This window comes from Diachasmimorpha longicaudata, chromosome 15, assembly GCF_034640455.1.
Source record: "Diachasmimorpha longicaudata isolate KC_UGA_2023 chromosome 15, iyDiaLong2, whole genome shotgun sequence".
Lineage (NCBI taxonomy): Eukaryota > Metazoa > Arthropoda > Insecta > Hymenoptera > Braconidae > Diachasmimorpha > Diachasmimorpha longicaudata.
Window position 1 is genome coordinate 3517392 of NC_087239.1, and position 16281 is coordinate 3533672.

General features: G+C 36.6%; 1 protein-coding gene across 1 annotated transcript; it reads left to right on the forward strand.

Annotated features, from left to right (window-relative positions):
• Positions 1 to 7465: 7465 nt before the first annotated feature.
• LOC135169864 (odorant receptor 94a-like) lies at positions 7466 to 14922 on the forward strand. The gene is made up of 7 exons (XM_064135252.1): positions 7466 to 7674; positions 9918 to 10196; positions 10252 to 10402; positions 10718 to 11035; positions 12381 to 12480; positions 12808 to 13080; positions 14382 to 14922. The coding sequence occupies exons 1-7, from the start codon at positions 7578 to 7580 to the stop codon at positions 14433 to 14435; spliced, it is 1272 nt and encodes a 423-aa protein (XP_063991322.1). The 5' UTR covers positions 7466 to 7577; the 3' UTR covers positions 14436 to 14922.
• The last annotated feature ends 1359 nt before the right edge of the window (positions 14923 to 16281 follow it).

Genomic DNA, 16281 nt, shown 5'->3' on the forward strand with positions numbered 1-16281 from the left:
CTTCTAATTATGGCCTGAGGGTTTCAGACAAATGAAATGAAGATGTCAATAAATATCTTGAATATTTCACCACCAGATAACCCCCACAGTTCGGTTTCACATAAAATTCCAACATCCACTGATTATTTTATGACGTCCTGTGGTCAATAGTATCGAATGTTATTATGTAAAATCAAAGAAAATATATAAAATCTGTCACTCAATAATTCGTCAACTTCTTTTGCACTGTAATTGTTTATTAATTCCTCTAAACAGAATGGCAGGCGGTTGAAATGAGATCCAACTTGCAATATTTGTTTCAAATAAAGTTAACCTGGAAACTAGCAGTTGCCCAACTTATTCAGTTCAAATAGAGCTTGCGGGTAACGTACATAGATTCATATCGATGTCCTGTTACATTTTATATGAGAGTGTTAAAAATTGTGTTCTGGGATGGATTCAGTGAAATCGATAGTTGAGGCGTAAAAGGCGTCACAATAACCGGAGTAAATAACCCGGGGTAAATAACCAGAGACATATTAATTTTTCATTTATTTATACTCATATTAATTAATAAATATTTTCTCAGAATGGAGACAAAAAAATAATAACGGCATTATAATCATAGAATGGGGCGGGGGGGGGGGTAGAAAGATGACGAAAACGTCGTTTATGACTAGTTGAATAGTTCCAAATGACAAGAGGGTTATAATTTGAAAATTCCCATGGGACGAACGTAGAGTTGAAGTAATAAGATCTGTTGATGGCTTTTTCCCGATATTAAAATGTGCTCATTTCAATAAAACGTTCCGTGACGGAGCGTTTCTATTGATTTTCAGAATTTTCCGTTAACTTTACGACGACGAGTTTCGCAATTTCCCAAAAATTATGATTGGAGAGGATAAAAGTTCGTTGTTAAGATTCATGAAGATCAATTATGCTGGAGTCGGGTGACTGCGTGAAAATAAAATTCGGTGCTTCGATGCTGGCGGTGGATTTGGAGCTGGCTAAATATGGAATTAATAGAGTTCGGTTCCACGTCTGTATTGCAGAAGACAAATTCAAGGGTAACGGGTTTAATAGAAGACAAAGTAGACACGTGCAATCAACGCAAATGAAGACACAAGACGATTCAAACATCAAGTCGTTCATTAGATGATGTGTTAGACGGTAAATTTATAGGGCGTTTCGGATCTTGTGACGTCACAGGAAATTGTGGGATTTTGGTTCAGATTATGATTTCGAATTATGTAGAAGGGGAATCAGGATTATTTTCAGTAGAATTTTACGAGAAAATTTCACGAAAAAGTGGGAGGTCCAGGATTCGAACCAGGATTCAAAACAGGATTCGAACTCGAGACCTTGCGATGACAGATCGTGCTGTACCGTAATATAATCTTCTAGTGTTGCATGTCAAACACGCGAAATCAATTTTTTATTTAGTATTTTTCGGTTTCCGTTTTTTGGGTACAATCTAAATTTCTATCTTGATCAAATCCCCCAATAAATTCATAAAAAACTTGAAAATTTCAGGTGCATTCCTTAGACTTTAATAAAAATATAGAATTTTTTCGAATGTTTTCGGAATATTGCTCATTTTATCTTTCAGCACTTTTTCACTTTAAGAATTTTCATCGTTTGATTAAAATAACTGTCAGTTCCCCGCACCTATCAGGAACCGTTCTAATCTCTTTATTGACAGCAAACTCTGAGCGTGGAATTACTTTATAGATTCTTTTCCCTAATTATTATATTGTCCACTACAATAATCATGTTTTCATTCTACATTTCATTTATTCCCTTGATATTACAAACGCTTTTCTTTGTTTTACATCCTCCCCAGCCTCCACTGCAATAATCATTTTTCGGCTTAGTACAAAATTGTTTATGAGCAGGATTATTTCTTTTTCTCGATCCTGAAACATTTCAAAATTCATTTTCCCACTTCTATAATTTTTCATTGTCGGTATTGTCGCGACCATCATAGTAGGCACATCTCGACGGAGATCCTTCCCTTCTTTCGATATCAGTGTTGTAATTCACTCTTTGAGTGAGTTCGCCGCATGGGGATTACGATTCAAATTTTAATGCTAAAAATTATAAATATTCGTACAGGACTTTGAAGATCTCTCTACCTACCATCATATCCAAACGGTCCGTATTTGATAATGTTGTAGGCTATTCATTGGTTTCTCCAGCACCTGGCGCGGTTCCTGGATATTTAGGTTCTCCTCAATTATTCCTCCGCTCGAATAAACACTGAGAGAAATCCCCTACCCTGTGATCAAACGCGTAGATTTCCATTCAAAGTCTGGTTCTGTCGAGACAGGATTACAGGCGAGTGTCATTGAATTGGAGATTTTGTCGTAAAAAATTAACTGTAAATTAATGTGCGAGGATCAGGAAATTTCTCCATTTGAATATCGATCCGATCTGACAGATAACATCGTATCGTGTTTAATTGAGAAATAATCCCAATATCAGAATATTTACCTCCTTTTTGCGTCAGTATTTCGAAAGTCTTCAGATGATGTCTCATGACTTAATGTAATTTTGGAAGTTCTCTCTCGATCTTCAACATCGGACCTGGTATTGTTCAGTCAGGAGGTGCCCCAGAAAAAAATATTTTTTTCGAGACTCGATGATTTTTGATGTCTTTTCGAAAAAATTAGCAGAAGACATCTTTTTTTTTGACGAGAATCTTCAGACGAGTGACTTTTAGATGAATCAAATACAATTCCGGGCATGAAAATTATGTCAAACTAAGAGATTATGATTCAACAAATGATTTGTTACGATTATTCACTAGTGATTATTAATATTTTCAATTATTTTGAATTATGTCACCTAAGAAAATCCTAAAGTTGAGTCGAGGTTATGTACAATATAATAATTAGATCGTTTAATAACAATAATACTCAGAACTGATCCTTGACTTCTTGGAAAGTTTTTTTTTTCTGTGAGAAATATTACTTTTTCGCAAAAATAATTTTTTTTCTGTGTCACGGAGACATATGTCAACTTGTCACACATCGGGTTGTTCTCAACATAGACAAAGTAACTATTGGAATGGATCTAATGGATGTTGGCTAAATACAAGACAACGAAAACAACCTGCATCCCATATCCTTAGGGATCTGTATACGTCTCCCACAAGCCCTATTTGAACTGAATAAGTCGAGTAAACGCTAGTTTTCCATGTCAACGTTATTTCAAACGAATATTTTAAGTTTGATATAATTTTAACCGCATGACATTCTTTTTAGAGAAATTAAAACACCATTAAAGTGCAAAAGAAGTTGACGAATTATTGAGTGACATCTTATATATTTTCTCTCATTTCACATAATAAAATTCCATATTAGTAACCACAGGACGTCATGAAATGATCATCGGAAGATGGTGTTGGATTTTTCATGGAATAAATAGAGAACAAAAGTCAATCTTATCCTCTTCTGAGTGTTTATATTTAAATTGAAAAACATTTTTATGGGTTGAAATTCTGAGAAGTGAAATTCTGAGAGGTATGATATTTAGGTAATGACTAGGACTTTTTGCAAGCATGTGACTAGAAGGTCCAGGGTGTTGTCTCCCTTTGTAGATCTAGTTAGTTCCTCTAAGGAATCGGTACAGACCAAATGTGTCTTCCAACCACAATTATTTGAGTTACGTAATAAAGTAGAGAAATAGTTTCAATTATTTCCAGAATTATAATTCCAAATAACCCATTTCCAATAGTTGGAATTTAAGTAAAGCCAACTATGAGGGGCACCTTATTAATAATAAAGTGACATTAGACGCATTAATAACGTGTTCACTGATTATTGACCTTCGTCTCACAGACTTTTTCTTCTCTTCACTGGCCAAACTGCATCGAAAATCCACGAGATCAATTAAATACATTAACAACCTTCGATTCGGATATTGAATTGATTCCTGGGGTAGACCATTCCCGTCATTCATCGAACTTCGAAAATTTCTCTGGCATTACCATTTGACAAGATCGTTCGATTCGGTTTGCTTCCTTCATTCAGTTGCAAATTTCTATTGTTTCTGATTTTCCATTCGATTCCCGCTGGGTGTTGGGGTTCTATTCAAATTCGGATTAGAAATTCTTATATCGGGAGTTGCGGAGGCCATTCATAATTCAGAATGGTCGAAGGTAATCCAATGTAACACTAGTAGTTCGAAACCCGGAACGGGCCAATGTACTGACGTACCCACATAACGAATTCACGCGAGGTGCGAGTGAGCTGGATCTAGGGTACATCGAACGAGCCTTAACCACTCGCCCAAGTGCGATAAACCCGGGAGGTGAACGCGGTTTCCAGGAAGCACGAAACCCGAGTAGGGCCGTACCACCTACTTCGAGGGCACGAAATGCCTAGATTGGTGGATGCCTTCGAGTGGGGATAAATCAACAATCATTGATTCGGAAATGTAAACGTCAGTTCATTCATTTGTGGTAATTTAATTAAGAAATTTTCTATTGGGAGAATGTAGATCCTGTCAGGTCAATGTAGAAGGGTAATAAAATGGCGATTGGATATGCACGATGGGAAAAAATATAATTTTGTTAATTAAATATTTTTCTGACAAGAATTTAAAGTGGATTTTCCAATGGGAATTTCGGGAATTTATTTGTCCAAAACAAATATCATTGGGAAAATTATATTTTTTGTTTAGTGGTGTCACAGAAAGTTTTTTTAAGACACTATTCGTGCGCATGTTAGTGGGTATTATTGTGTGTTAGTTAAAGTGCAAATGGCAAAAATGAGAGGTTTGGGAAATTTTAAAAATATATTTTTACTTGTTCACGAAAAATAAAAAAATTATCAGGCGATTGACACTATTCGACAGAAGTGATGTGATCGATACTTCACACTTGATTTTTTTTTTATTTCTACCAATGCCACTGGGGGTTTGCACCAATTCAATTTCAAAAATGAAAAGGTGGATATTGGGGATGTCAGTTAGTTGGGGTATTGACATTCGCCAGGGGGTTTAGTAAGATATATTTAATTTATTAGTAACATGAACTTCAACAAAACAATCAATTTTGTAACAATCACACGACAGATTGCATCCACCCAACATCTGATCACATGATTATACCGAATTTTGAGTTAATACCCCAATTTTTCATTAAATTAGTGAATATAGAATACTGAAAATATTTTTCAAAAAAGGAAAAATGGCAATATATCGCGATTTTTGTACCAAGGGTTGTACACATTTTCCTAGGTTTGTGTGGTGTGCACTGAGACGCGGATTTGGCAACAAAAAATTGAAATATTGCAGCAATTTTTGAGATCTTGAAGAAAACCCAAAATTTACAAATTTACAAAAATTCTGATATCTCAGGAACTACTGTACCGATCGAGATGAAACGATGCACCAAAGTAAAGGTTAACAACAGCCATTAGAACTTGAAAATTCAGATTTTTAGCTGCAAATTTAACCGTATTTTTCTTACAATTTTCAAAAAGTTAATCTTCAAAATTATCAATTTTTCAACACATGCACATAGACATCCTATTAATGAAACCATAAGCACATAAATTAATTAAGCCACATAAGCCATTGGCTAACTTCACGCGTAAGACTCTTTCCTGTTTGGTCAATGTGTTCGAGGCGGGAAATTCAAATAGGACGCGCTAAAAAACCTCGTTTTCTCGCCTCTCATAACATTCCAGATAACTTCCGATTGAAATTAGAGAATCTAAATTTGGTCAAGACTTCCATTCGGTAGCATAAACGAAGATAAATCAAACTCGATAATAAGATAAAATTTCCTTTAATGTGATACAAATATTATCAATATATTTGTTAGCGATCCCGAGGGAAAGCACCTGAACATCCGATTATACCACGTGCAACGTTCAATTCCACAGTTGATCGAAATGGGCTATCGTCAATGGAAACGACAATACCATGCGATGATTATCTAATGCTTCGGCAATTGTGAAAATGGAAAGATTAACCCCAACCGCACGAATATTCCACTCGCCCCAATGTTCATTCACCCTAGAATCGAGCGTGTCAATCCGCAATATGATTTGCATAGGAATCATCAATCTGGACTGTCGTCGAACATTTCATCGTTGAGTATACTCGACACATTCGATAGTCGTTCGATCTTTCGCGAAAGTGCACGATGATTGAGTATCCGTTAGATGCCCTGAATATTTTTTTCAACTGTCGAAAAATGTCCTAATTTTCTTGGAATAAATTTGGAAATTTTTCGTGGCGTCGGCTTTCTCAGGAAAATTTCCGAATATCTTCGCTGGAAAATTGAGAAATTTGTGGAAATATTATTGGAAATAGGTTATTAGAAATAACAATTGTGGAAATAATTGAAACTATTTCTCTACTTTATTACGTAACTCAAATAATTGTGGTTGGAAGACACATTCGGTCTGTACCGATTCCTTAGAGGAACTAACTAGATCAACAAAGGGAAACAACACCCTGGACCTTAATCACATGTCTTTTTACACCGAATATTTTGGGACGTTAGCTTTTGGTGCCGACGTATTTTGGTAAATTTTTGTTGGGCCAGGGAAATAAAAATAACAGAATCACAGGTAGTAATGACAATTCGATTAAAAAATCCACATAATTTTATATTTCGACAAAGTAAATATAATTATTGCAGTGTATTGTGGTCATAGAAAAAGTAATTACTTACATTGAAGATTAATTAAATAAATGCCCTAAAATTGTTTCCAATCGTAATTAATGACACAAATTATATGTCTTGTTCTATTCAATTATAAAACTCATAATTTTTTATAATCTGTGATTTTGAACTGGAGATTATGCACTTAATCCTAGTTTTCTATTATTTCGGAAATATTTTCTAATGATCCCCTAATATTTTCTAATATTCCCCTAAAATTTTCTAATCTTCCCCTAATATTTTCTAACATTCCACTAATATTTTCTAATTTTTCGCAATATTTTCTAATCTTCTCCTAATATTTTCTAATATTCCCTTAATATTTTCTAATATTCCCCTAATATTCTCTAATATTCTGCACTATTTCCTAATCTTCCCCTAATATTAGAAAAATTTACTCAACTCATTTTCATATCAACGAGCCAACACTAGTCCCTACCCAACCCACAGTAAAAATCATCAATTAAAACGTGAAAACGTTTCTTCCAATAATTTATACTCCATCCAATCCACCGCATGTTACTCGCACTGTACCTCAACTAGAAAGCCCTTCTGCCTTGTCTCTAGACAGCCGCTTATCGATTCACATCCCACGATAAATAAATAAAGTATTGAATTCTATATTTTTCCAGTTCTGAAATTCTTGTTACGAAGATCATTAATAAATAATCATATAATGAGGTATCTGCAATGATTGATAACAAGGGGATCCAACAATGTTGCCAACTGCGTGATAGCTTCGTTCGTGCCTCATTATTATTGCATTATTAGTAGCAGACCTGCAGTGCATTAAAGATACCCATCACGAAAATATATTCCATCGAGATATTTTTTTCTCGTGAGGGATCAATAGAGCCCAGGGTGTCGAAGAGGAAGGGCCATCATTTACGTCTAGAGGTTCCTCGAGCTAAGGTCGATGTCGCAAAGAAAAGTTTTCGATAATACCTTTGACAAACCACTGCTCATCGATACGGATTATGTTGCATTCAATGTCAAGTGTCTGACATCTGTTGGCAAGTGCTTTAATAATTTTATTACAGATCGAAAAAGGGGAGATCGAAGATCTAAAAAAATCTGCGATGTTGGGAAGTGGAAGTTCAGGCGAAACCAATTGGACGATCCAATGATCATTTATTGATATATTTGATCAGTGTCAGGAAGAAATGTTCAGTTCTGATAGGAAGAAGATGTCTAAATTACTTTCGATCCTGTGGAGATAATCTGAAGCAATTTTTTGCCTTCAGAGTCGACCTGGACTCTGCGTGAGTCTTGAGATTATTGGGAGGCTCGCAAAGTTCAGGCTCAGCTTTGATCGTTGGCCGAAGACAAATCATTTAATTTCAGTCATAAATCGTTTTTATTCCCATTTTCTGGGAGTGATAATGAAAAAAGTAATTTTTGACGATTGCGCATGACCACGAATATCCGAGTGGAAAGTTGGTTCAGGTGTTGATCAAGCTCAGATCAAGCTAGACTTGACAGTCGATCGCTTACTGATCCGATAACTTGGTCAAGAATTAATGAAGAATATAACGGCTTCAATCGATTCGGATCTCGGATTCGGATTCGGATCGATTCGGAAATGGGTCAGTACCTGACGAAACAATTTCCCAATTGCCAATTTGTTGTAGCTGACGAAAAATCAGCAAGTCGCAGCATTTATATCTTACCAAGTCTACCAAGAAACGCTGCGATTGGTTCGGTACTGTAAAACTGGGAATCCCCGGAGTAACGAAGTGTTAGGAATATAATAGTGTAACGAGACCGAATGCGCGCTTCGCGCGCCCTATTTTGCTTTCCCGCCTCAAACACATTAACCAATTAGGAGAAAGTCTTACACATGAAGTTAGTCGATGACTTCTGTGGTGAATTTAATTTAATTTATGTGCTTGTGCTTTCATAGTCTGATGAAGGGCGATGACACCGTAAAAGAACGAATGTGAAAGTCGTTGGTATAAATATGATGAGAGAGGTAACTTGATTCACAATGGATGCTTTTAGGAACACGAACGTTTTCGCCTTTTCGAGTAACACGAAACTTCATTCATTTAATCGGCCAATGGGAAAGACCTTACGCGATTTCGACTCGGACGAACTTCATTTATGTGCTGCTGCTTTTATAAATAGGATAGGAATATTGGGACTCATAAAGTTCAGGCAGGGTCAAGGTCTCCTGGGACACTGGTGATGGTCATGGGGATTAGGGATGTAGTCATATAGGATTAGCAATTTTAGCCTATGGAAGATGATTTTACGTGTATAAATGCAAAAAGAAACAATATGGCGTTGAGCACAAATTATAGGAAATAAGTGGGGAAAATTGAGGACCAGATGTTGAGGAATTATCCAGTAATAATTTCCATAGCTCTAATAAGAAAAAAACTCGTTGCACTCTGGGAGTGCAGGCAGAAGTGAAAACTTGAACTTATGGCGGATTGGGCACTTTTCCGATCGTCGATTCACGTCCCTAGTGAAATTCTTTACTAAATTGAGTATATTTTTGATTTTTCGGGTTTTCCTACTTTTCCGGCTTTCTCATAATTTTTAACGATTTTCCGACCGTCGATTCAAGTCCCTAGTGAAATTCTCGACTAGATTCCGGATAGTTTCGATTTTTCGGGTTTTCCTACTTTTCCAGTTTTCCCATAATTTTTAGCGATTTTCCGACTTTTGTATTAACACTTTAGATTTGTTTTTTTAACACAATACCATAGCAGCAACACCATTCAAATGGAATATTTAAATAAATAAAGTTTGCGTTTAATATACATTTGTAAAATAAATATAAAAAAAACTCTCAATCTCGTCTGTCACGAGGGCATGAACGAATGCCCATGCAAAGAATGCGTATACAGTGATGCTAGACGGGGGCAAAAATCCCACGCGTGGGGGTTTCATGCGCAACTCCCTCGCGCAACTACTATTGCGGAGTGGGGCAGTGGGAGACATGTGGGTCCCGCATCTGGCATCACTGTAAAATCTCATCTGTCGCGAGTTCACGAGAAAATGCTCACCCACAAAAGTGCCCAACGCGCCATAAGAAATTTTCACTTCAAAAAATCAAGAAAGACTTGATATCACGACTCAACAAAAATGTTTTCCAATCTCAAGTAGAAACACGAGAACAAAAGAAATAGGAATCGTACAAAGACCTATTAAATCCAACTGTAAATTAATTTTCCATAAACAGTTGAAAATGTAAACCCCAATAAGGAGGAACTGATTAATACTCAGCATAATTTTTTTATTATTCAAGGTCTGTGGAATCCATATAAGAATCATCAGAAATGGCTCTATCATGTCTACACAGTGATTGTCGCCTTTTTCATACCGTTGATGAGAGTGGATGGATTTATCATGGCAATTTGGCATTTGCAACAATCCTTCGTTCAACAGACGTTAATGTTGGTTATAATATCAGTATTTGTAGTTGGCGTACTGAAACATATGAATGTACTGTGGCATCATTCAGATATTGCATTCGTTGCTACTGTCTTTACTTGGGAGAGATCTATGGTCTGCTCAGCAGAAGTTGGTAACTTTATCCATCAAATTGAGGAAGAATATGGACAAATAATACCCATTGACAGCTGTTTACAGGGAGAAAGTTGTGACGCAAACAATGAAAATTATGAAAAAATCCACGTTGATATGGTTGTGGCTCGCCATTTTTGATCTGCCGTTCTTATACCGCCGTAATGTGGATGAAAATAATCGATCCGTCGAGCAGCTATCAATTAGGTAGAAATAGCTGATATTGGCAAGTGAAACTTGGTCTAAATTGAGCTCCTGGAATGACCGATAATTCAAAATCTATTCGGTAGAATTTGAAGAATATCAGGTCAGGTCAAAGCTCCCAAAAGAAGATTTCGATACGATTGATAGCGAGAAAGGGTTTTTGGGCTTTGGGCGAGTCCTATAATTCCACGAACCTAAAAATACATTTGTCAAGACTATCGACTACTTTTGGCATACACCAATTTTTTTTGTCTTCCGCTTTTATTTCCCTTTTTGTACTTGTCCAGCTGTTATGATCATTCTGTTTTACCTTTTTAGCTTCACAATATTCGGACACTACCTGACAAAGTTGAATTTTTTTACTGTGTTGTCACTAGATTATGTGACAGTAGTACTGTCTGCGTGGTCGGTAATAACAAATGACTGCATGTTTCTGAGTCTCATGCTCCAGATGAAAACACAATTCCAAATTCTTAATTTCCGTCTTAAAAGATGTGCAAATCAGGTTCAGGATTATGGAACCGCCGATGCACCGCCGAATAATTTCGAGGGTTCCGATGGAACTATTCATAAACGACATGTCAATACAAATGAGGAACTCCGTATTTGTATTCAACATTATCAAAAAATGTTTGGGTAAGATTTTCTCCTTATCGATTGAGGGTATTGAGTCCAGTTTAATCCTCCAAACATACTTTAATGAAGCATATTTTATACTTCATTTGATTATAGACTTTAGTTTAATTGAAGTCTGTTTTATACTGAATTCAAGTCCACTCGATTGCCTGGTTTCTGCGGATAGATTAGATTATTGATCTTCAATGTGTTCTCAAGGTTTTAAAAACGACCGCAAGACGGCGCCACTGAGTTTTATCTCCTGATGCCCATAGGGATCCTAACCCCTCGTTACGTCGTACGCCCCTGGTATTGTTTTGAATATTTCCATTCCACAATGACCTCATTACTCTTATAATATTGAAAATAATGCCGAGCGCCGTGGTATGATATGATGTGTCCGGACATTTAGGAGAATTAACTAAATTAAAACTCAAAACACGAAACGTCTCAACTAAATAACGAATATATTTAATGAATAATGGATTGTACAGTATCCACGATAATTCAGTGTACTGTATGGAATGTTTGAGTGGTAAATTATAATTAACTAAAAATGACAAAGTAGTAGTTTTTCTGTGCTAATGAAATCTGGAGTGAAACGATGTAACTGGCTGGTCACTGTGAAATTGGGGAATTTCCTGGAGTGAAAAAGACGGAAATATTGGGACTCATAAAGTTCGCGCCGGGTCAAGGTCCCCTAGGATGCTGGCGTCGGACTGTGGGGACTGGGGATTTCGTGATTGCATAGGATTGGCAATTATTAATATTTTGGAAATTTTTTTACGAGGACAGATGCGAAGGAGAAAATCAATATCTTCGGGGAAGTGAGTCGGGAAAAATATATCGTATAGAACAAATGATAGGGAATTACACGGTAATTATTTTTACAGCTCTAATACAAACAAAAAATAATAAAGATTCAATATATGTATAATTAAATGCCACGACTCAACAACTCTTAAGTTTCTTTGAGGGACGGGTGAATTCGGTGATATAGTTCGTACTAATTAGTAATAGAACAGTTAGAAATTGGCAAAGTAAAATTATTCGGAAGATGCTAAATGTAAAATTAGCGGATAAGGAGTAAACAAACAACAAAGAATGTAAGTCTATTAAATTATTAAAATTATGGCGCGTCGTGGCATTACTGAAAATCCTCCACACACTAGTAATAGTATAGTAACCCTTTCGATTGATGAAATATGTATAATAATACACCGGATTAAAAGTGCTTTTTGTTGTGTACCTTTAATACGCTTCAGAGCTGTTTACTCCTGAATGTTCACTGGAGATGTGAACAGGGGGATTATGTTCAATAATTTTGTAGATTGATGCAGATGCATTAATGAACAATGTATTGCAGGTTAATGCGTATATTGAATAAAGTGTATGGAGCAGTGCTTTTACCACAGATAATTTCAAGTGTAAGTCTATTAACAATGATGGGAGTTCACGTCTTTATGGTGAGTAATGAATCGCAGCTGCACCGAGTCCACGTACTTCTGGCACTGGGCATATTAACGATGAGAATACGAATTTTCGTCGCGATTCTCTAAAAGTTTTTCAAAAATCTGGAAATTTTATCTTAACTGAAGACTACTATTGCTTCCAAAAGACCTATTGGTCGTCGGAGATTAACTATATCCGTCAAAAATATATGGACAATCCAAGAATTCACCAATTCTTTCTCATCATTAGTGCACTTTTTTTAATTGAAAAAAGGAATAACTCAAAAATTCTTCCATTAGAATGTTGATACATAATTTGTTGATAGACAATAATTCTTTCAGACTCAGACAGTGAATTTTCGGGATGCAAGTGATTTAATAATTCTTATGCTGACCTTTACCAGCGCATTGATGGAAATCGGTCTGTACTGCTTAGGGGGCCAGACCGTAATGACGGAAAGTGAACGTACCAGAGCAGCCGTATACGACTCTGAATGGTATCTGCAAGATTCCGAATTTAAAAACAATCTGGTAACATTTTTAGGCATGGCTGGGCGGCCATTTTCCCTCAGAGCTGCTGGATTTTTTGAAATGTCACTGGTCACATTGAAAAGTGTAAGGTTTATAATTATCTCAACTATACACGATTAATCTGACCCTTACCCTCCTCTGCGATCCGTATCAATCTCTAATGTCAGTATCTGGTAGCTCAGTCGGTAAGAGCGCCCGACGCGACGCTGGGAGACTCCGGTTCGATTCCTGGCGGGATTGAAGCGACAACTGTTTCTCTCTCTCTCTTGTTATTATCCTTATTTATTACTCATTAATGAGATCACGGAACGATCCTCAAGTGTTCCTTCATTCGAGCGTGTCAGAAGCTCCCCAGTTCAACTCAGGGTCCGCGGGGTCGTCATCCCCCGTGTGCAAGGGTAGTTTTACCCGCCATTACACCTCTTCCGGGGCCCAAGAGTGACACCCTTTTTCATGTTGCCAGCCGATATCAAGGCATTTCGCCTAAGGTCGGGATGGCCTCAAGTGCCGGTACAAATGACTCGCAATCCTCCGAGAGACCCAATAATTACGACCACTAGCTTGGGCCTGAACCCCCGGCCCCGTTGACGTAGCTCAAACAAGAGAAGCCGAGATTTAAGCCACTTGTTCAAAATTGGTTAGCAGGTGTGCCAATTTGACAAACCTGCCAACTTACAGAAAAAATTTAGGGAATTCCCTAGACAAACTTTTAAATTTTTCTCAACTGAGTTGTCATGATTAAAGTGGGGTTGCAACTTGTCATATTTATTTTGAAAATGGGAAAAATTTCCAAAAGTTCGGTTCGATCGAGATTTCTGGTAAGGATTCGAGGGCCCCCTGAGCTTGAGGGCCCCGGGAAACTGCCTGCGTAGTTCTCAGGTAGTTACGCCACTGGATATGTTGCTTTCGGCCGGAGCCGAGCACTCAATGAAATAAATGATTTTGTCTTCAAAGTCAAAAAGTACGATATCACGATTCGTTGCAATGATGGACCTGATAGTCGCAAATGAGAAGTTCCAGTACATTTTACTCCTCTGATTCACGACGACGGACTCGATATGCCCTGGAGCGTGAGGCAGCATCGGCGTTCTGTCTATCCTATATGACGGCCATGGGTGGTAACACAGTACTCTCAAAGCCGCATTATGTCGGTGGATATAGCTCGTGATGGCATATGTCGGACAAGCCAACAAAAGATGCATCAGAGTTTCGAGAGATTATTGTTGTTATTGTTTTTGTTATTCTGTGTTGAAAGTGATGCCATTGAGTATCAGTTTCATCGTATATTCAGTTGTATTCCACCCGTACCACTATCCCATAATTTCCAAATCTTCCGAGGCTGGAGGTATCGTATAAATGATGGTGTTTTTTTTTCAAAATTACAGATATTGTCGAAATCTTACTCAGCAACGGCGGTTTTGCAGAGCTCTCTTGCTTAAAATAGTGGGTGAAAAATAATATTAGATGGCATATCTTGGGAGTGAATATGTAAATATTCATGGCAAATATATATATTAGAAATTGACACAGTATATTTTGTTATGGGAGTTAATCTATAAAATATTTGTGGATGATGATGATGATGATGTTGGAGTATAGCATGTGCGTCTGGGACGGAAAACATGGCTTTTCGTTCTTGATGTACAATATAATATTTGGTGTTTCCGAGATGATCGGGGAAGGTGTCACATGACCTGTCCTCCGATTGGTCGAACCCAGGAAGAAGGGAATGCTATGTTCGAGTGAGTCCTGCAGACACCTGTAAATTCACAAGTTCGTCAAGTTTTTAAGGAGCATCTATTGCGCAGGAATGAACAAAAAGGAGAAGTTTATTAATTTCAAGTATTTGAAGTGATAACAGGATTGTGAAGAGTTTGAGTAAAATTGGAAACAACGACTTTTCGTTATCAATAAAATAAATCGGAGAACTCACCAGCTGATGATTTTTTTGTTCAATCAAACTGAGAGGGGAACCCTTCATTTATTTTAATAATCATTCCTTTAATATTGTGTGAGAGTTTGCGAGTTTTTAATGAGTTTGGGTTGAATGTTTTGAAAATCATTTTACCATTCATTAATTACATACGACACGTCAAAATTATTTTTATGAAATTTGTGGTGGTTCCTTATCTTTGATATTCACAATCTGAGACTTAATGATACATATGTCGACATCAACTCTGCTCGGAGAGAAAAATTTGTTAATTTTTATGGTGTGATTCCGATAAAAATTACTGTGCTGTCTTACAATCTCGACGTAAAGTACAGGCGAGAGATAAATTACTGTGCCACCTAGTGAAATTTCTTCATTTATTCTCCTAACAATTCATAGTTGGATGCAACAGGTCCCATAACGCCGTCGAACGTCGGCCATAATCGGACGTATTCGGTGCTCATCGTCACCGAATCAGACTGAATGAACGAAATTTATTTATTATATATTATTTCTTATTATTATTATTATTATTTATTATTATTTATTTATTTATTTATTTATTTTTTATTGTTGTACAATAAAATAAACCGATGTAGATCAAAATTTTAAAAGATTTCTATCAATTTTTCATTTACACTTAAATAAAAAATGATAGACCTTCCAATTTTATAGTACTATTTCGTTAATTTAGCGAAGCCCTTTATTATTAATTACAAAATTTACAATATTGATAGAAATTTTTGTATGAATTTGATTCTAGTGCCGGGCACAGTAATTTTTGTGCCACTTTTCTCTTCCCCTGTATTTCACTGCACCCCGCTGTGATCATACCGACATAATAAGGACGGCCATAAACTTTATGGGGCATCGCATGCAAGTTTATAAAGTTCTGTCTTCTGCAAGCACGCAACAGCATTTGGTAAAGGTAATATGAAATTCTTCACCACGAAAATGATTTTTTACGAATTTTCAGACGATTAAATTTGTGAAAAAATGTGAAGATCCTCAGAGGGGAGTCGAACCCCCATCGCCCAGAAGTCCGGTTTTTTACGCTTCATTTTTTTTCTATTCAGTATAATACGATCAACATATCTACTATTTACAAACGTTAAAAACAAGTCTCAAAAACTGGGGAGCACGTCTAAATATCCGGTCGAAAATATCCAGTCCAAAATATCCAGTTAAAAATATCCAATTCGAAAATATCCGATTGTAAAAAACCCAATAGCAAATATATCCGCGAACATTGGATCTGTTTTAGATCCAAGAAGGTGGATTGGAGTTCAAAATAAATTTGTCTAATTTTTGTATTGGATTTGATAGCATTTGGATATTTGTGTTTTGGATAT